Source organism: Bos grunniens, chromosome 15, assembly GCF_055505025.1.
Source record: "Bos grunniens cultivar Pamir isolate PY7600 chromosome 15, Bosgru_T2T1.0, whole genome shotgun sequence".
In the NCBI taxonomy this organism is placed as follows: Eukaryota; Metazoa; Chordata; class Mammalia; order Artiodactyla; family Bovidae; genus Bos; species Bos grunniens.
Window position 1 is genome coordinate 47,377,626 of NC_141179.1, and position 24,983 is coordinate 47,402,608.

Genomic DNA, 24,983 nt, shown 5'->3' on the forward strand with positions numbered 1-24,983 from the left:
GGGTTTTGCCCCCTCTTGAAGATACTGAGCAACGGGTCATTCTTTGACCTTAAGAAATGGAATGAAGGTGACTGCACTTTCTTGGGACAGGCACTCAGCTTCGGCACTCACAGCAGAACACCCGCTTCCCTCCTCCAGTGCTTTCTGCCCCTGTGAGCAGATGGGCAGGGGTGTCCTGAAGTCACCCTGACTCCTCAGTGTTACAGCCTCACAGGGCATGTGCCCTTCTCAGACCACACCTCTAGATGCCAAGGAGATTGGTCCCGAATACTGAGAAACCTGGCTCCACACACTCCTGTTTTAGAGAAGGGCCCGTCATCCCTGTAATGCTCTGAGCGTGGCACAGTCATGGGGTCTTTCATCTCCTGAAACTCAGAGGAACAGCCTTTGAGCAAGGATGTCAGTTTAAGCCAGCCGTCCCCCTTTTTTCCTAGATCTCAGGCCTTGCTTGCCTGGGACCCCATACTACTTCCTTCTCAGGGACCCTTCAGCATTCTCCACCACCCTCCCTGATTCTCCTTCCCTGGCCCACGGGACCACACAAGCCTGTCTCAGTGTGTATTCCCAATTAGTTCTGAGCTACCTAGTTCTTAGTTCCTCTTACCCCTCCATCCTAACCAGGGGCCCCCTCTGCAGACGCACAGCACACTCTCTTTGGTCATGGAGTGTGGAGTAAGACACAGTCTTAGATGTTCCATTGGAATGCGGTGGTGCTGGGCATGGTGAGACGCAGAGGAGGGAATGGGCACGTGAAGAGGGGAGAGGGGACCAAACAGGAAAGACTTACTGCTTAGGAGCTGCAATGGCTAAGCCAGGTTTTGAAACACGATCAGAGGTCCTTACAAAGGGAGACAGGATTCCAAGCCGAGAGATCAGTGTAAACAAAGAGCCAGGGCTAGGTGGGTGTGACATGTTCTTGTGGCTGGGGCATAAGCTGAGGAGGCAGGATGGGGAGAGGATCTGAGGGGTCACAGGGATTGGCTCAAGGAGGCTCTTGGTGATCTGCTAACAAGCGCAGACTTTATCCTAAAGCCAGCAGTGAGCCATCTAATTTTTTGAGCTGGAGAGTGACACAATCTGGTTTCCATTTTTGGAAGATTACTGTGGTTCTGGGTAGAGGCAGAGCCGTTTATTTTTCTTGTTGGTGCCAGTGGCCACGAGATTTCTCATTGCCCAGGGGAAGCCATACTGAGCAGACCAGCAGTCAGTTACATGGGAGGCAGACACGTGGACAGGAACCGTTTTTCATTTCTTTCACAGATGCGTGCATGGCATCGTGCTAGGGTCTGAGGAGCTAGAAATGACGGAGAGGTGAGCTATGGCACCCGCCTCGCAAGTGGGGCAGTGCACCTGGGAGATGGCCAAGCCTTGCCCGGCAGCCTAAACACCTCCCTGCAGCCAGTGCTCAGGGTTGAGAGCTCTGCCAAGGAGGCAGAAAGAACTGAGGCCGTGGGTTCGGGGAGACAAAGAGCTCAGGGTGAACAGGGAGCTAGAGAGCGCTCAGGTGAGAAATTGAGGAGAAAGAACTGTGCAGTGAGAATCAGAGAGGAAGGTGTGTGTTGGGGTCCAACAGTGGGGTCAGTTGCCTGTTGGGGGAGGTCAGGTAGGAAGAGAGAACTGAGTCAGGCTGTCAGGGAGGGGAGGAGAGTGTGGTAGGGGCTGTCTAAGGATGCGAGAAAATTGAGTAGTTGGTGAGGGAGAACAAACTGAGGGGGACATCCAGGGAGTGAGCATAGAAGGGGGTCATAGAAGGGGAGAAGCTTCCAGTGGAAGGTCAGGGAGATGGGGAGGGTGGAATGGGGTTCTGAGGGTGGGATCCATCATTAGGGTGATGGGCTGGGAAGCCTGAGAAGGTGATCTACAAAGGGCTTCTGAGGATGCAGGAGGTGGTTCAGGGGGCCAGGAGGGGTGGACTGTCACTGAGGAACAGGTGAGCCCCTCACCAGAAGAGCAAGTGGAGTTTGCTTGGGGCACCGTGAGCAGTGGCTGACACACAGTACGTGACCACTGTGTGTTCTCTGAAACTGGCAGAGGGGATGCTCAGTGGGGCCAGGGGAGATGGGAGGGCAGACCATACATTGATTCAACTAGTATTTATTGAGTTCTTGCTTTGTGTCAGCACTGAGCTAAGCTGTAGGCATACTGCATTGAATAAAAAAAAGGCAAAATCCTCACCACCATGGAACTCAAATTATAGTCACGAGAAGGCAGTCATTAAACCAAGTAAATAATAAATTAGCTTGTTAGATGGTACTGGTGCTGGGGAGAGTTTGGGAACGGCTGGGAGGGGGCATGGGGGCCTACAGTCTTAGGGTATTCAGGGAAGGCCTCCCTGAAAAGGTGACATTTAGGCAAAGACCTGAGGGGCTGGGGGTCCGGATCAAAGACTCCTGCGGTGACCCAGAAGCACTATAGGTGCTGGCAGAGGAAGTGGTACCCGAGGTGAGATACTTGATAGAAACAGTCATCAAAATGCAGCTTCAACTGGTCAAAGGAGCCATGAATTGGAGCTCAAGACCCTTGTTCTGTGACCTGAGGGCTCAGGACCTTGCCCTTGGGGGCTTGGTCTGCAGTTCATTCTCTCGTCTTCCCGGTCACTCCTACAGGGTGGACTTGGGGGCCAGTTGAGCCCAGTGATTTATGATGAGAGCACCAGAGCCCAGAGAGCTCACAGTGTTGGGGCTATGGGTAGTGGTGTGGCAGGAGGCAGGGAGCAGGCAGTGTCCAGTGTCTAGAACACAGGAGCTAGCTCCTCACCAGCCGCACTCCTGGTACAGTAAGCCCCAGTTGGATGACTTGGGGGTGGGGATGCACAGAGAGCCATTGTTATGGAGTCTCTGCCATTGGGAGCGAGGGCAAATCAGGGGCTGGCTGTGCTATCCCTGGCAGCTCGGGGCTGGGGGTTGGGGATGGGGTGGACCTGGCCTGGGCCTGGCCACTGCAGGTGGTTGTTGAGTGGGTGTGGTGGTGATGGTGGACAGAGCGGAGCCCAGTTACTCTCCTGGGACAACAGCTCACAGGACACAGTGGTATGTGCTGGCCTACTGAGTGCAGGGAGGTGAGGAGGTGCAGGGCACAGGCCTGGGGCTGAAGCAGGGGTGTTGCTATGCTGACCTGGAGGCTCAGCATGGTCTCCTCTCCCCGCTTGCAGGATTTGCTGAGGCCATGTCTGTTCCATCATCCCTGAGCCAGTCGGCCATTAATGCCAACAGCCACGGAGGCCCCGCATTGAGCCTGCCCCTGCCCCTGCACGCTGCCCACAACCAGCTGCTCAACGCCAAGCTGCAGGCCACGGCCGTGGGACCCAAGGATCTGCGCAGCGCCATGGGGGAGGGTGGTGGGCCCGAGCCAGGCCCTGCCAACGCCAAATGGCTAAAGGAGGGCCAGAACCAACTCCGGCGGGCCGCCACAGCCCACCGCGACCAGAACCGCAATGTGACCTTGACCCTGGCTGAGGAGGCCAGCCAGGAACCCGAGATGGCACCCCTGGGCCCCAAAGGCCTGATGCACCTGTACTCTGAGCTGGAGCTCTCCGCCCACAATGCGGCCAACAGAGGGCCGCGAGGACCTGGCCTGATCATCAGCACCCAAGAGCAGGGCCCGGATGAGGGAGAGGAGAAGGCGGCGGGGGAGGCCGAGGAGGATGATGAGGAAGAGGAGGAGGAAGAGGAGGAGGACTTATCTTCTCCCCCAGGGCTGCCGGAGCCCCTGGAGAGCACGGAGGTGCCCCCTGGGCCCCAGGCCCTGGCAGACGGCCCCCGAGAGCACAGCAAGAGCGCCAGCCTCCTGTTTGGCATGCGGAACAGCGCAGCCAGCGACGAGGACTCGAGCTGGGCCACCTTATCCCAGGGCAGCCCCTCTTATGGCTCCCCGGAGGACACAGGTACCTTGTGAAGCTTGATGTGGGGAACGTGGGAGGGAGAGAGGGCAGAAGGTGGGTCCCTCCGTACAGAGGCCGGTGTCCGCCTGGGCGGGGGTCACCAAGCCCATGTCCTCAGTCCTCAGCAGGCCATGCCCTGTTTTTCTAGAAAGAAATGTCCCTACATACTGAGAGTGCTTGAACAAGTGGATAGACCTTTCCATCACACACCCCTGATGGATGATGGACTGGTCTGTTTATGAGGCACTTACCAAGTACTGGCTTTCTGCTCAGTATTATGGTATTAAATCTGCACACCAATGGGAGGTAGACATCATTAGTATGCCCATAGTACAGGGGACAAAAAATGGGCCTGGAGAGATTTAGTCCTCTCCGAAGGTCACCCATGGGCTTCCCTGGTGGTTCAGACGGTAAAGAATCCTCCTGCAAAGCGGGAGACCTGGGTTCCATCCCTGGGTTGGGAAGATTCCCTGGAGAAGGGAATGGCTACCCACTCCAGTATTCTGGCCTGGAGAATTCCATAGACAGAGGAGCCTGGCAGGCTACAGTCCATGAGTCGCAAAGCGACGGACACGACTGAGCGACTTCCACTTTCAAGGTCACCCACAGTCTGAGATCACAGTAGAACTGGGATCGAAACCAGGTCCAAGTGCAAACCCGAGCTCTGGGCCCTTACACTGTCACTGATGCATATGGCCGGACAAACCCAGGTGCCCTCTAGGCAGTTTTGAACAGGCAGCAGCTCCTCACAGAGGTCCATTGGGAAGGATTGGAGTGTTATGTACAGAGCACCACGCTGGATGTTGCAAAAGTAATGTTTTGTTAGGAAGAGGATATTGACTAAAAGGAAACAAAGGAAGAATAAGAGACTGCTTTGTTGGGATGAGGGGATAGATATTAGGACTCCAAGGATTGATCCTTCAATGGGTCCCATTTAAAGAAGTTGAGTCTCTGCATTTGCTAGTGTCACATGGAGATGCAGATAGAGCTGAGGAGCAAACGGCAGAGATAATGGGCTGCAGCCGCAAGCCTGTGCTGGATGGTAGTGTGAGCAAAGACTCTTCCCACTCTAGGCAGCAGGCACCTTACCCAGAACCAGCCTGGGGAACCTTGGCAGAGAACAGGCAGTTCAGATGAGTGAAGGGCAGCATGCCATCTCCTTTCAAAAAACTTACTATGGACATTTTCAGACATATACGAAAATAACAGAATAATGAACCTGACTTACCCATGACCCAGTTTCAACAATTATCAACACACGGCTAACCTTGTTGCATCCATACCCCCACCTACTACTCCTGGGCCCCAGCCTAGGCTATTTTGAAGCAAATACATCTGTAAATGTTCACTCATGCATTTCTTTTTTTTTTTTTTAATCTTGATTGATTGATTTTTGGCTGCGCTTGGTCTTAGCTGTTGCGGTGAGCTTTCTCTAGTTGAGACAAGTGGGGGCTACTCTCTTGTTATGGTGCTCCATCTTTTCATTGCTGTGGCTCTTTTGTTATGGAGCACGGGCTGTAGAATGCTCAGGCTTTAGTAGTTGTGGCACATGGGCCTCGTTGCCCTGTGGTATGTGGAATCTTCTCAGACCAGGGATAGAATCCGTGTCCCCTGCATTGGCTGGTGGATTCCTAACCACTGGACCACTAAAGAAGTCTCCCAACTCGTGCATGTCTAAAATATAAAACACTTTTTAAAAGTCCAGGGACTTCTCTGGTGGTGCAGTGGTTAAGACTCTGTGTTTCCATTGCAGGGGGCACAGTTTCCATCCCTAGTTGGGAACTAAGATCCTACATGCATGCTCCTGCCTGCCCCCCACCCCCACCAAAAAAAATCCGAACTACTAAAATCATGTCCACAGAAATTTAACAGTACTTCCTCAATATCACTGAATATCTAGTCAGTGTTGACATTTCCCAGTTGTCTAATGAATGTGCTCCCTGCCCTTCTAAAATTTGATTCATCTCATCAGTATCCAAATAGGAACTGACCTTTTGATGGTTGGTATGTCTCAAGGGTTCTTTTGATCTGTACCTTATCCCTCCATCTCTATTTTGCTCAAAATTTTGTTGTTGTTTTAATTGAAGCCACTGTGTTGTCTGCCCTGGGTTTTCCATGTTCTGGATTTGAATAAGTTCTACTTCCCCCGAATTTCCCGTAAATTGGCAGTGAGTTCTAGAGCCTTCATCAAATTCAGAGTTTTTGTTTCTGTTCGCATTTTGTTTAAAAGGAGACTTCACAGGTGGTATTGAGTACTTCTACCAAAGACAAAATCTAATTGCCTGTCTTTAGAGGGATGTTAGCAACCGTCAGTGATCACTGCCCAGATCCCCTTTATAGGGAACTGCTGCTACTCCACTCCAGCTGGTTACTCATAGGGTTAGGTGTGGGGAAATGTCTTAGTGGAGTCAGTTCTTCAAGGGAAACTAAAACTAGATGTCGACGTGAAACATCCCAATTTCTAAATGTTAGCAACCAAGTCTGCTTTTTAAAAAAGTACCACACAGGCCAAACAAAATCTATCTGAGGCTTACACCGGTCTGCAGGCGGCTTATTTGCACCCTCTGCCTCAGGGGGTGTCAATCAGGGGCCAAACAATGGAGAGCCTGGATGCTCTGGGGTCCCTGGATGGTCACTATGGTGGTCACTCCTATGAGCCTTCTCAGAGTGGGAGGACGGAACTGCTCAAGAGCTGGGAAGAGTGTGCCGGTTGCGGACAGTGACCTCAGCAAGGGAGCTGGTGTGGTGAGAGGATGGGCAAGGATCAAGGTCTGCTGGAGGCAGTGGAAATCGAGAATCTCAGAATAGGCTGCATCACTGCCTACTCTCTTATGACTATTGCTATGACCAGGAAGACCACAGAGGAGGTCTGGTCTCCTGTAGGAACGTGGTAGAATTGAGCAAACATTATTTTCTCCTTCCCACCCTAGGATCTCCACAAGGTTGTTAATTGAATGTGGAAGTATATGAGTGAATGAATGGATGGATGGATGAATGATGAGCGAATGATAAATGAATGAACTTTCCTACCTGTGTTGGGTTCATACTCAGTGCCAGGTCCTGTCCTAAATGCTGAGAATACATACTACAAGTGACAGATATTCCTGCCCTTATAGCACTCAGTCTAGTATTTTGACAGAAGCAAACAGGTAGTTTGAGCCCTGGGGTTGGGGAGGTGCAGGAAGAGCATGGTAATAGAACCAGGGGTGGGTGAGTTTTGAGAAGGGACCTTTACACTGATGTCCAGTAGGTGGTGCCAGGTGATGTTTGAGGGAATGGAGGCTGGGATCAGAGAGGATATGGGGCATGTCCCAGGCAGGGAGAGAGACCAGGGGTGAGGGGAGTGGTCAGAGGTAAGGCTGAGAGGCAGGTGAGTAGGGGCTCCTAAGGTCCTACAAACCCGGTGGAGGTATTGGGTTCTGTCCTGGGGGCAAAGATAAAACAATTAGAGTATGCAACTGGAGAGAAGGTTGTTAGCATTTTGGAACAGTCATTTGGGCTGTAGCATGCAGCTCAGATTAGAAAGGGCTAAATAGGAAGAGGGAGACCAACTTGGGAGGCTGTTGCAGTGACCTAGCTGGACTTGGGGAGTGAGTAGGGCTGGGGAAAGAGAGAGAGCAGGTGACTACATCCGGCTTAGCCAAGGAGGCCTGTGTGGATGAGTGAATGATACATGAACCTTTGAGTGCGTGGGGGGAGCGCCTGAATGAATTGGCGCAGGAGTGAAAGTGTGCATTTCTAAATAAATGTATGCTTGTGGAAGCAAGGGCCGGGGTGGGGCTGTGCTCGGAGGAGATGTGCCAAGCTCCAGAAGGGCCTCCCAGATGGTCCGGGGGGAGAGCGGCCCCTCCAGGACAGATCGGAAGGATGAAGCTCTTTGAGGCAGGAAGGTGCCGACTGACAGGGATAGCAGATGGATTGGTGTGTGTGACTCAGTCAGGAGAGGTGACCTGGTCCTCAGATTCAGGGGCATATGACCCTTCAGGAAGAAGGGTGTGGCTCTGGGGGACACAGCTGTCCTAGGTGCGGTGTTCCTGGAAGGTTTGGCGGGAAAGCCCTGAAGACGGTGGACGGTTCCCAGGGAAACACGGGCATTCTAATTCCCTGGGGCCTGAGGGGAGAGGAGGCTGGGGGGAGGGAGGCAGTAATGGGTACCTGGAGGCTGGATGGGCAAGAAGAGCCCCTCCTCTCTGAGGCCACTTCATTGGAAGCCGAGGGTGGTGAGGCACCTTGCCAAAGTGACTCTCGCATCAGGCACACAGTCACCTTGGTGTAGCCACGCCCACTTCCAGCCCTCCTCGCCTGGTTGCCCAGCAGCCTGGGTCTGGGGACTGACTGCCTGTCCGTCAGTGCTGCCTCTTGGACCAGTCAGGATTCCTGGTTTCCCTGGTAACGGGAAGCACGTCAGCAGTCTGGGCGCTCCCAGCCGGTCCTGGTGCTGCGGTTGCCGAGGAGACGCTGCAGCCTAGCTGGGCCCTGGCAGGTGAGGGGGTTTGGTGCTGGGAAGCCCCAAGCCCAGCCTCAAGCTTGCTGGGGCCCAGCCCCTGAAGCCCACTCTTCGCTTGAACTGCTTGGCAGATTCTGGGCAGGGGCGGGATCCCTGGGAGCCTGGAAGCCACACCCTGTTTGCAGGGAGAGCTCTAGGCTTTGCAGGGCCCCAGGTGGCTGGGGTGTTCCCACGAGGCTGAGCCTCCTGTCGTCCCTAAGGCTGGGCTTGACTGTGGCACTGAGGTGATCGCTGCGGGTGGTGGGATGGAGATTCAGGATTGGGGGAGGGGATCTAGGATCAGAAAGAAGAGATGTGAACAGGGAAGGCTGGGGTCTCACGAGCTGCACCCTCCATCCCCACTCCAAGGGGGTTCCCTTCCCTTGTGGTCCCGGCCCCTCCCTGGTGAGCCCCAGGTGGGGGAGGATCCTGCCTGGCAGGCGCTCTGCCCTGGTGATAAGTGGGCGGGATGAGCTTCTCTCTGCAGCCCAGCACCAGGCTGTGAGCCCAGCTGGCCGGGCTGGAGGGGCTGTGAGGAGGCAGGGTGGAGCAGGAGGGGCTGGGAAGGAGCGCCATGTTCTCCCAGGACTTTTTCCTGGCCATCCTCCTGCAGGATAGTAGCCCAGGTGAGGGGCGGCATGCGCCTGGGCACCATGTGGGGTGGGGTGGCAGGGAGCATGGGCGTGGTGGAGGTGTGAGCTGGGCTGCGGGGCTGGAATGGTGTGGCTCTGCTCAGAGAGGGGAGGGTATGTCACAGGTGTGTGGTGTGCGCGTGTGCATGAAATGTCTGCACGTGTGTGTGGTAAGGGTCAAGGTGTGTCTGTGGTATTTGCACACATGTGGCAGAGGTTGACATATGTTGCGTGTCTGTGCATTCACTGTGGGTGTGGTACCCACACATGTGTTGGGGGGCATTATGGATGTAGTCTGCACATGTGTGTGGCAGGGGCTACAATATACATCTGTGTGTGCACACACCTTTGTGGATGGTGGCTGCATTAGTGAATGGGTGGAGTTGGTGTGCGTGTGTTTGTCCCTGCACATGTGTGTGCACCTGAATGCAATACCTGCCATCTGTGTAGGTGTCTCCTGTGTGTGCACACCCTTGTGTTTGTGGGGGCTACACAGGTGTGTAGTAGGACTTGTATATGTTGTGTGTCTGTGTGCATGTGTGTGTACAGGGTAAGTGTGTCCACTGGAGATACGGATATGTATGACAGGTCATTTGGGGTCACTCAACCTCCTTGCCTTCTCTCTGCCTCCCTCCTTCCCTCTGTGTGGCCACATTAGCCAGGATCAGGGCCCAGGAGGAGACCTGAGTCACGTTCCCTGCTGGTGACTCCCATGCTGTGACTCCAGACTTCAGGCTCTAGGCGGAAGCAGGAATCTTAAGTTGGAGCCCTTCCCCCACCCCTTCTCCACCACTGGGTCTCAGGAGGGGACTGGGCATAGCACCCACGATTCTCTTGTTAGGTAGGCAGACCCTTACCAAGACCACCCCCCCCAACCCGGCAGATTCCTTTTGGAACCCCAACGCCTTCGAGACGGATTCCGACCTGCCGGCTGGATGGATGAGGGTCCAGGACACCTCAGGGACCTACTACTGGCACATCCCCACGGGGACCACTCAGTGGGAGCCCCCGGGCCGGGCCTCACCATCACAGGGGAGCAGCCCCCGAGAGGAGTCCCAGGTGAAGCTCACAGGCCTGAGAGTTCTGACCTGGGGTGGAGGGGGATGCTGCTGGAGCAAGATAAGCCAGCCACTCCTTGCTCCCATTCATGCTTCTAGCTCACCTGGACCGGCTTCACTCACGGAGAACGCTTTGAGGATGGAGAATTTTGGAAGGTGAGTGAGGGGACCTCCTTCACTATGGGGGAGCTGGAGACGGGGCATCATTTGGGTCCTGATTTCTCTCTCCCCTTGCTCAGGACGAGCCCAGTGAGGAGGCCCCAATGGATTTGGGGCTGAAGGACCCCGAGGAGGGGATGTTGCCTTTCCCAGCTCAGAGCCTCAGGTGAGTGGGCTGGCAGTAGGATGGGTCTGTCTGGAAGGGGCCTTGGGACAGCTCCCTCTTCGGGGGCCTGTACCAAGTGTTACATCTGCCTCCAGCCCGGAGCCATTGCCCCAAGAGGAGGAGAAGCTGCCCCCACGGAATGCCAACCCAGGGATCAAGGTGTGTTCAAGGCAATGCCTGTGCCCAAGTTGGGCCCCCGTGAACAGGCGCACCCTCGGGTCAGGTTCTGGGGTCTCTCTGGTCTCAGTACAGCTCCGCAGGTCCTCAGCTCTTGCACTCTCAGCACAGACCCTTGTGTCTGAGCGGGAGGCACTTCAGTTTATAACTCAGGCAGCCCTGTGTCTTGGCAGGGGGTCCTTCCTGGCTGGGCTCAGGTGCTTCCTGCCCAGGGGTCTCCTCTGAGACCATCAGCCCTCCTGCAACTCTGTCCTGTTTGTGGAGCCTCTTATGTCCTCCCACCCGCCGTGCTCTGAGTCGGGAACTCCTCTGGTCTCAGCAGAGTGCCCTGTGTCCTGGCTGGGGGCTCTTCTGGGTTTAGACCAGACCCTCTATCTCCTACCCCCTCTTTTGTGTCTGGCAGTGTTTCGCCGTTCGCTCCCTAGGCTGGGTGGAGATGACCGAGGAGGAGCTGGCCCCTGGCCGCAGCAGCGTGGCAGTCAACAATTGCATCCGTCAGCTCTCCTACCACAAAAACAATCTGCATGACCCCATGTCTGGGGGCTGGGGCGAGGTGAGCTGGCAGGGTGGCAGGGTGGCGGTGAAGTGCAGAAACTGGGAGAGCTGGGAGAACCAAGCTGCCCCTCTGCCAGGGCTGGGGAGGCGGGTGCAGACCCACCAGGCAAGTCTGCGAGATGAAAGTGTGACTCCTGATCAGGAGATGGTTGCCTAACAGCGATGGGGTTGATAAAAGGAGTCACGTCAGAGATGAAAGGTGTGAGCTTTGTTAGAGTTGAAGCCTGCAGGGTGGCTGGTCCCACACCAAAGAAAGGGCCCTAGAGGAGTGGTTCACCTCCCTCGAGCTGGAAGTGGCAAAGATCAGCCACCTTCCCGGCTGGGGCACCGCTGAGCATCTGCTTCCTGGGCCTGCAGGGAAAGGACCTGCTGCTGCAGCTGGAGGATGAGACGCTGAAGCTGGTGGAGCCACACAGTCAGGCCCTGCTGCACACCCAGCCCATCGTCAGCATCCGCGTGTGGGGCGTCGGGCGGGACAGCGGAAGGTGGGAGCAAGGCCGGGGCTCCGGGGTGGGGGCTCAGCCAGCAGTCAGAGCGAGGCCCTCCTCCCTAACTCTGTTGTTTGCCTCTCTTGTGCTGCCGGACCCAGAGAGAGGTACTATGCCTAATTTACCCTGACCATTCCTCTCCCCACCCCTGGACCAGATGCAGCAAAGTGCCCAAGTCCTCTATTCTGCCCCGCCCCTCCCTGCGCGCTGTGCTCGCCCATCCTCCCAGACCTCGGCATGCTTGCCTGTCTACCCTCTGGCCAGAAGGCAGTGCCCACAGGACAGCGACCCGAGGGCAGACGGATGGGGAGGGCGTGGGTGGGCGGGAGTGAGGGTCCGCACTGGAAGGCACTGGGAGACACTGAGGCGCCCCTCCCCCAACAGGGACTTTGCCTACGTAGCTCGCGATAAGCTGACCCAGATGCTCAAGTGCCACGTGTTTCGCTGTGAGGCACCCGCCAAGAACATCGCCACCAGCCTGCATGAGATCTGCTCTAAGGCACGGCCCCCTTCGCACCCTGGAGTAGCTGCCACCTTTGCTCTACAAGGACGTGGGTGGGGTCTTTGAGTGGGGGGCGCTCCAGGGCGATGAAGCCCTGACGGACTCGCCCTGCCTCTTCCTTCTTCCCCTCCTTTCTCAGATCATGGCCGAAAGGCGCAATGCCCGCTGCTTGGTAAACGGACTCTCTCTGGACCACTCTAAACTTGTGGACGTCCCTTTCCAAGGTCAGTGTCACAACCCTGCCAGGTCTGTCTGTTTTGTTGGCAAAGTTGGGGGGACCCAAGAAGAGGCACGAGTTCCTAGGCAGAGTGATAGTAAAATGGAGACTCAGCACTTAACCTGGTAGTCCAGTGGTTAAGACTTCATACTTCTAATGAGGGGGGGGGGGGGGTGTGAGTTAGATCCCTGGTCAGGGAACTAAGATTCTGCAAGCCATGCGGAGTGGCCAAAAAAAATAAAAATGGAGATTCAATTCCTGGGGTCAAATTAGTGGAGGGACTTTGGTTAAGGAGAGGCAGGGGAGGGGTGGAGGTAGGGCCTTGGCTGAGTCAGTGTTCAGCTTATGCCCTGGTGGTGGGGACTGGGAGAAGCAAGATCTGTCCCTGTGATTGATCCTTTTCTTTCCTCCTGCAGTGGAATTCCCAGCACCTAAGAATGAATTGGTGCAAAAGTTCCAAGTCTATTACCTGGGGAATGTGCCTGTTGCTAAACCTGTTGGTATGTGTGTCCTTTTCCACCCAGGCACCACCACCTTGATCTCAAAGCCCTTCCCCCACCCTCTACCTCCCAGTACCTCTTTTACCAGACCTTCCTCTTGGTTGATGTCACCCTGCTTTTCAGAGTGCATCCCACCTTCTGTACCTCTGTCCCAGCTTCACTCTGGGTCCTAGCTTCCCTGAGTGTGAACCAGGCATATAGGGAGACCCATTCTTGAAAAGCTTTGGTTAGGTTGGGAGGTAGGTCTTTGATGACTAAAACGCTGGAGCAGCCAGGAGCTGTGTTTGGTATTACAGCACCAACTATGGACTGTGATCATCTAGAAAGGAAGCAGTGAGCATATTTGTCAACATGCTTTGTGTTGGTAAAGTACTTCCTTACATGTCATTTAATTCTTGAGGATCCTGTGAATTTTGGATTATGATGATACCCATTTTATAGTTAAGGAAACTGAGAGTAGAGACTATTAGGTTCCCTCTGATATTTCTGATACTTTCACAGTACCTGTTATTGTTCATTCACTTAGCAAATAACTATGAGGCCTACCATGTACCAGGTCCTGAGAGAACAATGGCCACAGCCCTGCTTTCATGGAGGTTATAGGAAATTACGGTAGAAAAAAAGAGGATTAAATCAAACAATCACACAAATAAATGTGCAATTACAATTTGAGTCATTTTACTGAAAGAAAGTAGCAAGATACATGGAACTATGTAACAGAGGAGCTTCATTTAGTCTAGGAAGTCAGAAAAGATTTGAGAAAGTGACATTTGAATTGAGATCAAAAAATAAATAGGATCTAATGTGCCCAAATGGGATGGAGACAGGAATAAAGTGGGGAAAGATCACTCCAGGCAGAGTGAAGATTGGGTGTGAGGACCTATCATGAAAGACACTTTAGTATTTCAAAGGGATTGAGAAAAGCAGTGCCAGGTGAGGCTAGGAGCTCGGCAGTGGTCATAACCTGCGGAACCTCATAGGCCATGTTTATGATTTGTTCTTCATCCTAAAGTGTTAAGAAGCTATCAGAGAGTTTTCTGGAGCACACTTGTCATAATCATTTTAATTTTGTGAGGACTTCCCTGGTAGCTCAGCTGGTAAAGAACTCTCCAGCCAAGGTGGGAGATGCAAGAGATGTGGGTTTGATCCCTGGGTCGGGAAGATCCCCTGGAGAAGGAAATGGCAACCCACTCCGGTATTCTTGCCTGGAAAATTCCATGGATTGAGGAGCCTGGTGGCTAAAGTCCTTGGGGTCACAGAGTTGGATACGACTAAGCACACATGCACGCACCTTGGCGATACCATGGAGAAGGGTGTTCAGCAGGTGGAGGTGGCCGTGGAGACCTCCGGAGGACCTTGCAGTAGCTGTGGTTGGTAATAAGAGTATCTTGCACTGTACTGGGGCTGAAGAGGAGTGTGTGGATTCAAGAGGTTATTGGATGATTAAAGTCAACATGCCTTGGTGGGATGTGGGGTGAGGGACAGAGGCCTTAAGGTTGACCCCTGGCTTCCTGGCTTTTGGCACTAACTGGATAGTGGTGCCATTCTCTAAAGGTACTGGAAGAGGCCAGTTTTGGTTTGGAGATTTGAGTTCAATTTTAGGCATGCTCAGTTTGGTGTGTCTTTGGGAAGGTGAGTAGCAAACTCAAATTGGCAGCTGGATTCACAGAGGAGAGGACTGGGCTAGAGATACAAATGTGGGCATCGTTGGGTTAGAGAGGTAATCAAAGCCATGAGTCTGAAGAAGATTGACCCTGGAACGTGGGTAGCCACTGTGAGAAGGGATATCAGGCTAGGCCTGGCTGTGAGCCCCTCCAACATTTAATGGACAGTGGAGGAGCAGGTGTGAAGTCAGAGGAGAAGAGACTTCAAGAAATGGTCAGGTGTCACACCAAAAGACACCTGGGAAGAACTCAACAGTATTTGGGAATGGGTAAACAAATACACAAACGAAAGAACGCTCGGGTGAGAGCCCAAGAGATGGTGGACTGAGGGCTCTAACCCTGGTCATCTTCAGTTCTCTGTTCTTCCCCTTATACCGTGCTGACTAATGATCAGCACCATTACATTCAGTGAGGGAACCCTTCTTAGGGTGGGGATTGAGCTGGGGTTGAAGGAAGGCCTGGATTTGCAGAGAGTAGACTTAATTCAGAGGCACTGCCACAGCTGTGGAGCTGGAGGCGAGAAGATCCTTGTGGGAGAGCAGGAAGAACTCATGACTCCACCCTCCCCTTTGTGCTGTTTCCTCCTCCCTTTCACCCTCAAGTTCATGACTCTTCCAGTTATTTCATCACTCCCCTATCTACCTGCCATTCACTTAGCTTCTCAGTACAATAAAGGAACTATCTACAGCCCTTGATGGATCCTCTGCGGTCCATCAGCTTAGAAGGTCTGCTCTGTTGAAGCCAAGAGTTTCACACGGTAGTCCCTAAACTCACTTTATCATGTTTTATTTATGCTCCGTTTTTAACCTGCTCAAGTTTAACATTGGCCCCTCCTGAAGCTGCAATATCCACTCATTAATCATCTATCGATCAACAAATGACTACCCAGTGCCTGATTTGTGCCAGGCACTGGTCTAGGTTCTTGGTATATGTTAATGAACACAGCTGCCTTTAAACCAAGATTCCTGCCTTTAAGTAGCTGACATTTTATTCAGAATAGACAGGCAATAAGTAAATTATATAGTATGTTGGAAGGCTACAGTTGAGACCTGAAGCGATGAGCCTACTCATTAGAAAAGACCCTGATGCTGGGAAAGATTGAGGGCAGCAGGAGAAGGAGGCAACAGAGGATGAGATGGTTGGATGGCATCACCAACTCAGCGGACATCAGTTTGAGCAAACTCCGGGAGATTGTGAGGGACTTAGTGACTGAACGAGGCTAAGGGGGGTTGGGAGTTTGGGGCTGGCATCAGGGTGTAGGTTTCAGTCCTGAGCTGTTACCAAATATGACAGACTCTTTCCAGGTCACCTAGTTCCACTGTTGTCCCCGCCTCCATGCTGATCCTCCCCACTCTGGAGCCAGGTGCCACCCCCACAGCTCCATCTGCTTATTAGGCAGTCTGATGTCTGGTCTCCACATGACTGGCATCAGTGTCATTTCACATCTGAGCCCTCTGCGGGCTGCCCTCACCCACCCACTCCTTTCTGTGTCATCACCCTTCTGTAGCTTCCGGGTTGGTGGGTTATTATACCAGTCTGGGTACATTTGCCCATTTGCCTTTCTCAGACATCTGGAATTCCTTCAGTCAGTAGCCCTGTGCTAGGACTGGGCACACAGACAGTGAAACTTGATTTCTGTCCTTGAGATGGCCATAGCCTAGTGTGAAGAAGTTCCTAGCAGTTACAAGATGTGCCGAGAGTTGTCTCAGCAGCACCCTGTCTGCCTGTGGCAGGAAAGGCTTCCCAGACAGGAGGGCCTAGGTGAACGCTGATGCCTGAGAACTGGGAGTTTCGCAGACAGTCAAGAGAGGAGGAGCCCTCTGGAGGGAGGCTTTCCCTCAGTTACAGTCTGCCCCTGGAGGGCATCCTCTTCTTTTACTTTGTATTTCCCATCTGCCTAGCTGGGCATTTGCCAAGATTAGATGTTGATAATGCTACATAAATCATTTGAAGTTCAGGGAGCAGTAAAATATGGAGCTTGACAGGTCAGATGAGGCCAGTTTTTGGAGGACTTCATGCTTAGGAGAGAAGTTTGGCTTTGATCCAGTCAGAGGTATGATGAGCAAGGCCAAGGTGAGGGAGGACTTTGGGGGAAGACGTGTTCTCTGCCCTCAGAGGGCCCACGTGTTCGGTTCCCAGTGGGAGCCCAGAGGCACTGACAGGGGCAAGCGGGCCTGGGGGCGGACCAGTGTGTGCTTTTCATGGACATCGGTCACTCTAATGTCTCCACTACAACCACACACAGATGACACAGCCAGCTCATGAGGAGTGCAGGGAGCAGAACCTATGCCCCATGCCCTGTGCTGCTGCCCTGGTTCTCTGCTGAGTACCAGTGGCAGTGGGATGCATGGATGCATGGGTGGAAATATTATGGGTGAAAGTGTTTAAGGGCAGTTAACATTAGGAGCTAATGGAAACATTGTTACAAGGGCAAGTTGATCCATCTAAAAGCCAGGAACCTTGGATTCCCTGGCTTTTGCATAAATCATAGAAATTACTGAGTGCAGTAAGATTTTGACAACCCCTCTGGTTCTGAGACTAGGACTATAGACAAGGGGCAGGGGAAAGGCCTGGCTAAGAACCCAGGCTCTGGAATCAGACTGCCTGTCTTCAGATCCTCATTTCTCAGTTGTGACCTAAGGTCAATTACCTGATTTCTCAATATAAGCTTCAGTTTCCTTACCTGTAAAATGGTGATAAAGGGATCTATTGTGAGATTGTGTATGACAGTGCACTATAATGTCATAACATGGTGTGACACATGAGACAACATTGCTCAAATGCAAATCTTAAAAAAAAAAAAAAGCCAAAAGCAAAGCTTGCATCTTGGGGTCTTAAGGACTGGCGAGAACTGGCCTATAAGGGCTGATTTAGGAGTTGTATGAAGCACTGCAGTGTGTGAATGTGGAGAGCAAGGTATGAGGAGGATAGAGCTTTGGGGGTCAGTCTGCTCAGAAGACTGGAGGAAGACACATAGTCAGTGAAGCAAAGCAAGCTTAGGATTCAAGATGGAAGAGACTAGAAAAGTGCCAGGTCATTGAAACCAAGGAGGAGTGCACCAAAGAAGGGTATCTATGCTAGTCCAGGGCTGTGGGCAGGTGAAGTAGGGATGGGACAGAGACCCCAGCTTGACTGGGCAGAGCCGGACAGTCTAGTGTAGAGCTGGGGTGTCCTCTGCCCACCGCCAGCACTGCCACGTTCATGTCCTTATCTTTCAGGGGTAGACGTGATAAATGGGGCCCTGGAATCCGTCCTGTCCTCCAGTAGCCGTGAGCAGTGGACCCCAAGTCACGTCAGTGTGGCCCCTGCCACTCTCACCATCTTGCACCAGCAGGTAAAGGCCTGGGTGGAGAAGGTATGGCAGGGCCCTGCCATGGAGGGGAAGATTGGGAATGAGGGGAAGGGCCTCCAGGAAGAGGGACTGGCCATCCCTTTCCAACTGGTGCCCCTCCCCGCAGACAGAGGCAGTGCTGGGGGAGTGCCGGGTGCGCTTCCTGTCCTTCCTGGCCGTGGGCAGAGATGTCCACACGTTTGCATTCATCATGGCTGCCGGCCCAGCCTCCTTCTGCTGCCACATGTTCTGGTGCGAGCCCAATGCTGCCAGCCTCTCGGAGGCCGTGCAGGCGGCGTGCATGGTAAGTGGGGAGGGTGGTGGAGCGGTGGCACCCGCCCACTTGGGGCAGGCTGCGGCGTGACTGTGCCTCCTGCCTCTGCAGCTCCGCTACCAGAAGTGTCTGGATGCCCGCTCCCAGGCCTCCACCTCCTGCCTCCCGGCGCCCCCAGCCGAGTCTGTTGCCCGGCGTGTGGGGTGGACCGTCCGCCGGGGCGTTCAGTCGCTGTGGGGCTCCCTCAAGCCTAAACGGCTGGGGTCCCACACCCCCTGAAGCCGTCCATGCTCCCTCCACCTGCTTGCGTTGGGCCCCAGGGAACTCAAGGGTGCGGGGTGGGGAGGGGTCCTGCAGGCTATTATTAGACTTCAGGTCCACCCCCTCCCCCAGAGTTGCCCTCCCCAGTAGCTGGGGTTCCTCACCTGGGGGCTGGGAAGGGAGATCTAATTCTGCAAGTGACAATATTGGATTGAGAGAAGAGGAGCAGAAAGAGGAAGCAAGGCCAGCCCCAGCTCTCCATCCCCACGTTTCAGGTGGAGCAGGAGGAACTGGTCGAGGCCAGGCCCCATCTTCATAGGATCCTGCTGGGGCAGAAGGGGGCGGGGACTGGTCCAGGCATGGGTCCTCTCCCCTCTGCTCTGTGGGTACCTCTGCTGTACTGATATCACTAATAAAGTCTGCCCTGCTGAGCTATGTGCTTTCCTGTGCCTGCAACACACCATCACTCCAAGAACCCTCCTCCTTCCGTTAGGATCTTGTTCCTGGGGCCCCCTTGCCCTCCCTGCCTCAAAAAAGCAAATTGGGACAGTCGCAGCAGGGTCTTGAGTCCAAGTCCCTTGTATTTATTTGAACAGCCTGGTAACCAGGCAGCAGCAGCAGCACAGGGTTCCTGGCTGACCAGTACAGGCCTGGGGCGACAACTTCTGTCTGGTCTGCCCAAGTCAGTGCCAACTTAGACCTCTGCTCCATGGCCACAAAAGCACAGCAGCCTCAGAGCAGCCAACCCCCCTCCCATATTTTGCTAAACCAGCTCCAAGAAAGGAGGTCTTGTTTTCGAGGTGTGCATGGGCCCAGAGATGGGCCCTTCCACCAGACATTCTTCTCCTCACAGTGGCCCTCTGGGGTTTTCACTCCTTTCCTACAACAAGCGCTTTCCCACTTCTGGGCCCCAGGGGTGTTAGCACAACAGTGGCATTGACCACAGGCTCTGGACATCAGGGAGGCTTGCATCCGGCACCAGGTGGCGACACAGAGCAGGGCTGTCTGAGCGGGCGGAGAGCTGGGCACACAGGGTAGCGAGGCGGCAGGGTGTGCCGCAGGGCTCCGAGGGCGGGTGGCCCTTATGGTAGAGAAACCAGAAGGTCTGGAAAAGCTGTGTGTCCTTCCGCATGCGGTACACCAGGTCGTGCCAGGCAGTGGGCAGCGCGTTGGGCAGCCCATAGGTTTCCCGAGCCCTATAGAGGAGGTACCAGTGCGGCGTGGCTCCGGGCTCGTTCGCCTCCGTCAGATTCATGATGTAGGTCTCATGGTCCAGGACCACGTGAGAGCTCCCAGAGTAGTTACCGTCTATTTGGTAGACACGGTACCCTGCAAGGAGGGAGGACTGACTGGACACGGAGAGGGCAAGGCCACTCCAGCAAGGAGGCACAGCTTATCCCCTGGGTGGCCCTGGTTCCAGCTCGCCTTCCTCTCTCTCAACCACCTCCTTCATCCCAAAAACTTGGCTTCCGCCTCACTCACCAGGATTAAGGCCGATGTAGGTGGTGGCACTGGGCGCCAGGAAGGCTACAGACAGTGGCCGGCTGAGGGTCTCTTCGTCATAGAAGACCTCAAACTCATCCACGTGGGTGTGACCAAAGAACTGACCAGCCAAGGTGTTCTCATACCTGGCCAGAAGACACAAATCACATTCAGAAGATTCTAGTGAGGGGGAGAAGAAGATCTGACGAGGAGAGGGTGCTTTCTTTGTCCGTCCAGTTCAAGGACGTAGCCTCCCAACCCCATGGGGCAGTGGGGGATAGTGAGATGCCTGAGGGAATTTCTGACCTTTAGACTCTTGAAAACCACTCCTGCCTATAACACATCTTCCTCCTACCTTTCCACAATTCTGTAATAATTCCAGCTCCAGCTCTTCAGGCAGTGCCCTGGGGGAATGTGGCCAATTATGTGCACCTGTGGGGAGGGTTAAGGAAGGTTTTCAGGAGAAGAGGGGTCCAGGCAGCACTAGCTAGGATGGCAAGTGTTCATGTCTCCAACAAGGGTTGGCATTCATGGCCAGAGATGGGGAGCAAGTGAAAGGACTTTCTAAGAGTGACAGTTGAGCTGAATCCCCAGGGAACACTTGTGAGTGCCAGAAAAATAGAGCTGCTCTGCCTACAGTGCTCCAGCACCAGACAGGAGTCTGCTGGGGAAGGGCCTGCTCTCCCCCCAACCCCTGGCCTCTGCCCACCGGCTGGGCTCCCACCACCCTCTCACTTTGTCTCCCCGGTCCTCAGCGGCCTGAAGCTCCCCCACCAGCCACTGGAGCTGTCCAGCAGGATCTGTGGAGTTGATCAAAAGCCAGAAGTTCTCACGGGAACAGAAATTCATGTTGAGAGAGATGAGGCGGAGGCCAGGGCGTGGGGAAAGGGCATAGAACCCCCCAATTCTGAAACAAAGTGAACACGGGTCAGCACGCATTCAGAGTCTTGGCCCTCTGTGCCTAGTCCTGTGCAAGGAACCTGTGTGAAGGAAAGATGCACCCAGGATGATCCCTACCCTCATGCTCACATTCTGGCTGAAGGTCAGACAGCACTGACTAGAGGGCCCATGGGACTGGAGAGTGGCTCAGAGGACTGGAGGCTGTAGAAGCTCAGAGGAGAGAGAAAGTGGGCTAGAACAGGAAGCAAAGGTCGTCCAGAGAGAAGAGGGCCCAGGCCTACATAGGTGAGCTGGAAAAATTGGGATGTTACAGGGGGAAGGCATCTTAGAGAGGGCCAACATGAGCAAACAGTGCCGCTAGCCCTGTGAAGGAGGGTGCCTGGAGATAAGGGTGGAAATGGAAAGTGGGGTCAGACTGGGAGGGGAGTGAAGCGAGCTGAGGGCTCAGGCAGAGCACTCACGCGTAATGCCGGTTCCCCACTCCCTTCACTTTCATCCACCTTTCTCCTCCCTCCCTGGGTTTCCGTGGGTCTCAAATACCTGAGGGTGCGAAGGGCTTCAGCCGGCAGCCAGGGCTCCCACGCCTCGGCCATCGCCTCATAGAGCCAGTGGGAAGACTGGTTGCCCTTTATGAAGGGGGGAGGGAAGCCGTTGACGGGTGTGCTCTCGTGGTTGCCCACGGCAGGGTACACCGGCACGGGCCCCAAGAACTTCTTCACAAGGGCTGTGATGGTGGTCAGCGCCCGCAGCTGGTCCTGACGAGACTGCTGCCAGATGTTGTGAGCAGGGATGTCTCCTGTCCAGTACACCATATCAAAAGGGCCGGCAGGGCCCAGCCCACTCAACAGGCTCTCCAGGGTTCGCAGGGGCAGGTCACACTTGCTATACTCGCCCCAGTACCCAGCACCGGGCTGGGAGGCAGGCGGTGGGCCAGAATCCCGGCGGCAACACAGTGGGTTCTCACAGTTGGGGTCTGTGCCTTCCAGGTAGTCGTGATCCCAGTGCAGATCAGTGAGAAAGAGGACGCGGCTGACAGGGGAGCCTGGGGCTGGGGGCTTGGGCGGCTGGGGGGGCGGCTTTGGCACGGCTGGCAGAGAGATGTTCCAAGAGGAGAAGATGTCCCAGTGCCCACAGGAAGAGCCCAGCAGCAGACCACAGGCCTCCGACGGGCTCAGCACTGAGCGTGTCCACACCTCCACCATGTCGTCCTCGAAGAGCTGGACAGCTGACTGGCACACGGCAGGCGGCGCGATCTTCAGCAGCACGCACAGCTTGATGGCCACGGAGCCCACCCAGGCCACACTGGCCTGATTCTGCCATAGGAAAACCAGCGGTGAGGGATCAGAGACAGAGCTCAGGGGCCAGGCCGTCCTGGATATGAAAGACCCTTTGGGCTTCCATACCCACAGTGGGGCTGGAATAGACTCCACCACGGCGAAGAGATATCAGTTCACACCTGTCTCCCACAGACATTGCCCTGTGACTCAAACAGCACCAGGCCAGTACTTCCTTTTAAGCTCAGTGGCAGTTCAGGCCTTTGCTGGCCCGGCTGACTTTCTCAGACATTGTCTGCTGAGTGGCCTGAAATTTGGACTGGGCAGAATGACAGACTGACCAGCATTTGGGGACACACGTGAGGATAGGACCTTGATTCCCTGAGGAAACCTTCTGCCCCCGCCCCCACCCCCCCCACCCCCCACCCCTCCCACCCCCAACCAACCAGCACTCATCATAACCCCATGAAGGACAGTCAAGGCAGCCCAGACCGAACTAGTCCCACATCTCTGGATATTCTTTAATTCAGCTTCCCTTTTGGGTAGTAGCTAGCTCTAGGCATAGTGGTGCTAGGTGTAAGGTGGAGGGGATTCAGTCAGGCACACCAAGCTGGGAGTCCCGCCCACACCAGCTGCTGGCTGTCTAACAAGTGACTTCAGCTCCGGGGCCTCTATTCATTTGTAAAGCAGAGATAACAGTAATGAAACCACCTAGCAGGCTACATTTAACCTGTATAAAAACGCTAGCACAGTGCCCAGCATTAAACTTGCACTGTTTCCTTACTTCACAAGGTCACAGTGGAGGTGGTGGTGGTGGTGTGCAGCCAAAGAACGGCAAATTCAGCAAAGTCTTGTGGAAGACAGCCTCTCCATCAGGGATGCTCTTGGAAACCCGGGAGCACCGGCCTTAGCCCCAGCCCCTACCCCCAGCTGCACCTTTCTGGCCTGTCTCCCAGCAGCCCCTGTAGCGCTCACCCTCAGCCCGAAGTCGATGGCGGTGAACAGTCCTTTGCAGGTTGGGCAGGTGAGGTTCCACCAGCCAAAGGCCTCCTGGAGCTGGGGCGCTATGCGAATGAACTTGGCGGGATGGCCTTGGGTAGGAAGAGGGTGGGCCTCCGCAGGGGACCAGAGGACCGGGGAGTTGGGCAGTGCCAGCGCCAGCGCCAAGCCCAACCACAGGAGCCTCAGACAGGGGGCCCCTAAGGACCTGTCCGATGCCTGCTCCCGGCCCGACCTGGGGCGGCCCTGGCCGGGAGAAACTCCATGGCGGGGCATCGCCCAGCTTCCTAGACCAGGCTGGTTCGCCTGCCCGGACCCGGCTGGTGTAGGCCCCAGTAGGCTCTCGGGATCCCAGGCGGTGCCAGGGACACCGATTACCCCCCGCGCAGTCGGCTGATTGCTCTGAGAAAAGCCACAAAGCAGCTCCGCCCCTTCCTCCTTCTGGGTTCCGCAGCAGCTGATCGCGGTGGCTGGAAGCCAGCGCGCAGCTAGGGAGGCGGAGTGGACGCGGAGTGGGCGGGGCGCGCCTGGGACCTGCCCAGGTTCCCGCCCGCTATCCCACCCCGGCCTGGACTGCGGCGGGAGGCTGCTGTCGCCGCCCAGCCCTTGCTGGAGCCTATCTAGTGTGGCTGGTGAGAGGCTCCTCCGAGGCCCCTTAGGCAACTCCTCTCACTCAAATTCCTGGAATAGCTAACTGCCAGGCCCACCGGGCTTTAAACTCGAAGCGGAGTGGGCAAGAGCTGGTGGTGGTGGCGGGGAGCACAACGAGGCAGGGATGCTTACACTGGGTCTGTTACTCTCCGCCCAGAAGGTGCCAGTCCTCAATTTCCTATGTTCTGCCACTGGTCCCTGCACCCGTGAGTCGTCGCCCTGCCTTTAGTCGCCGTACTCAGACTTCTCCAAGTGGAAGGGACCCTAGGCTTACCCATGCCTTCATCATATGTTTGAGGAAACGGAGGCTCAGATGGTAAAGTGGCTAGTTGAGTTGAGTTCAGTCGCTCAGTTGTGTCGGACTCATTTTCAGTAACATGGATGCATCTAGAGATTATTATACTAAATGAAGTAGCTCAGAAAGACACGACAACCTGTGGCTAAGAACAGATTAAAGACCATACAGCCAGGAACATGAATTAGAACTTGGGTCTTCCACCTTCTTGAATCCTTGACGGTGAAAGCTATCATTTGCCGAGTGCTGTAGGATGTCCCAGGCACTGAAACAGGCATTTTATAATGACTAATCCTCAGTTCTAACAACAACTCTAAAAAGTTAGTATAATACTGTTATTTTCTCCGTTTTACAGATGGGTAAACTGAGGCACAGGACAGTTAAGTGACAGAATAGTGATTAAAACTGAACTGTATCTCAGTGCTTCTCCAGATCCACAGAACTATCAAGTTCCTGTCAGTTCTTTCCTTTGAGAAATTTTTCTTTAAAAAACAAAAAAATTCATTTATTTTTATTTTCGGTTGTGCTGGGCTTCTTTAGTTGTGGCGAGTTGGGGCTGCTCTTTGACGTGGTGCTCAGGCTCTAGGCCCGCCGGCTTCCGTAGTTGCAGCACAGATTCAGTAGGGACTCTAGAGAGTAGGCTCGGTAATTGTGGCACTCCAGCCCAGTTGCTCTGCTGCATATGGAATCCTTCTGGACCAGGGATTGAACACGTGTCCCATGCATTAGCAGGTAGATTCCGATACCGTACCACCCCTGAAGTCTTGAGAATTTTTTTCCAAGTGACCCTTGCCCCAATTTCTATGAGCATCATATCAGATAGATTAATTATAGTATAATAGGAAATATTATACTGGTTTTGTCTCCAGTTTCTGGCACAGAGCTCCTGAAATCTTGAATTTTCTGATAGGAACATCTTTTGTTATTTTTACAAGCCCCTTTCAATCACATCCAAATTTATGTTAATAGGTGAATTAGGGTGGGGCACCTAAATAGCCTCAGGATGGGGCTGGTCTCTGGGAAGATCTAGTG

General features: G+C 54.4%; 2 protein-coding genes across 6 annotated transcripts in view; one reads left to right on the forward strand and one right to left on the reverse strand.

The window, feature by feature from the left end:
* APBB1 (amyloid beta precursor protein binding family B member 1) overlaps nucleotides 1-18,781 on the forward strand; it is a 22,826-nt gene extending 4,045 nt beyond the window's left edge. For 2 of the 3 annotated variants that reach the window (XM_086340400.1, XM_086340399.1), the window contains exons 2-14: nucleotides 3,152-3,883; nucleotides 9,882-10,057; nucleotides 10,156-10,212; nucleotides 10,296-10,381; nucleotides 10,477-10,540; nucleotides 10,962-11,111; nucleotides 11,471-11,598; nucleotides 11,986-12,100; nucleotides 12,243-12,327; nucleotides 12,737-12,820; nucleotides 17,703-17,818; nucleotides 17,943-18,119; nucleotides 18,201-18,781. In XM_086340400.1, the coding sequence (XP_086196526.1) occupies nucleotides 3,166-3,883; nucleotides 9,882-10,057; nucleotides 10,156-10,212; nucleotides 10,296-10,381; nucleotides 10,477-10,540; nucleotides 10,962-11,111; nucleotides 11,471-11,598; nucleotides 11,986-12,100; nucleotides 12,243-12,327; nucleotides 12,737-12,820; nucleotides 17,703-17,818; nucleotides 17,943-18,119; nucleotides 18,201-18,368 (2,124 nt within the window). In that variant the 5' untranslated portion in view covers nucleotides 3,152-3,165 and the 3' untranslated portion in view covers nucleotides 18,369-18,781. Of the gene's footprint in view, nucleotides 1-3,151; nucleotides 3,884-7,961; nucleotides 8,364-9,881; nucleotides 10,058-10,155; nucleotides 10,213-10,295; nucleotides 10,382-10,476; nucleotides 10,541-10,961; nucleotides 11,112-11,470; nucleotides 11,599-11,985; nucleotides 12,101-12,242; nucleotides 12,328-12,736; nucleotides 12,821-17,702; nucleotides 17,819-17,942; nucleotides 18,120-18,200 lie in introns of those variants that run through there. The other variant, XM_086340402.1, reaches the window with a different exon arrangement.
* Nucleotides 18,782-18,913: 132 nt separating this feature from the next.
* Nucleotides 18,914-23,419, reverse strand: SMPD1 (sphingomyelin phosphodiesterase 1). Of its 3 annotated transcripts, none has more exons than XM_086340403.1 (6): nucleotides 22,982-23,419; nucleotides 21,273-22,045; nucleotides 20,568-20,739; nucleotides 20,188-20,264; nucleotides 19,833-19,978; nucleotides 18,914-19,546 (listed from the first exon to the last, which is right to left on the reverse strand). In XM_086340403.1, exons 1-6 carry the CDS (start codon nucleotides 23,279-23,281, stop codon nucleotides 19,083-19,085), a joined length of 1,932 nt encoding a protein of 643 aa, XP_086196529.1. In that variant the 5' UTR covers nucleotides 23,282-23,419; the 3' UTR covers nucleotides 18,914-19,082. The 3 variants fall into 3 exon arrangements, 2 of the variants coding, with proteins under 2 accessions (XP_086196529.1, XP_086196530.1); XM_086340404.1 differs by having other exon boundaries at nucleotides 18,914-19,679; XR_015142126.1 differs by lacking the exon at nucleotides 20,568-20,739 and having other exon boundaries at nucleotides 18,914-19,679.
* Nucleotides 23,420-24,983: the final 1,564 nt, after the last annotated feature.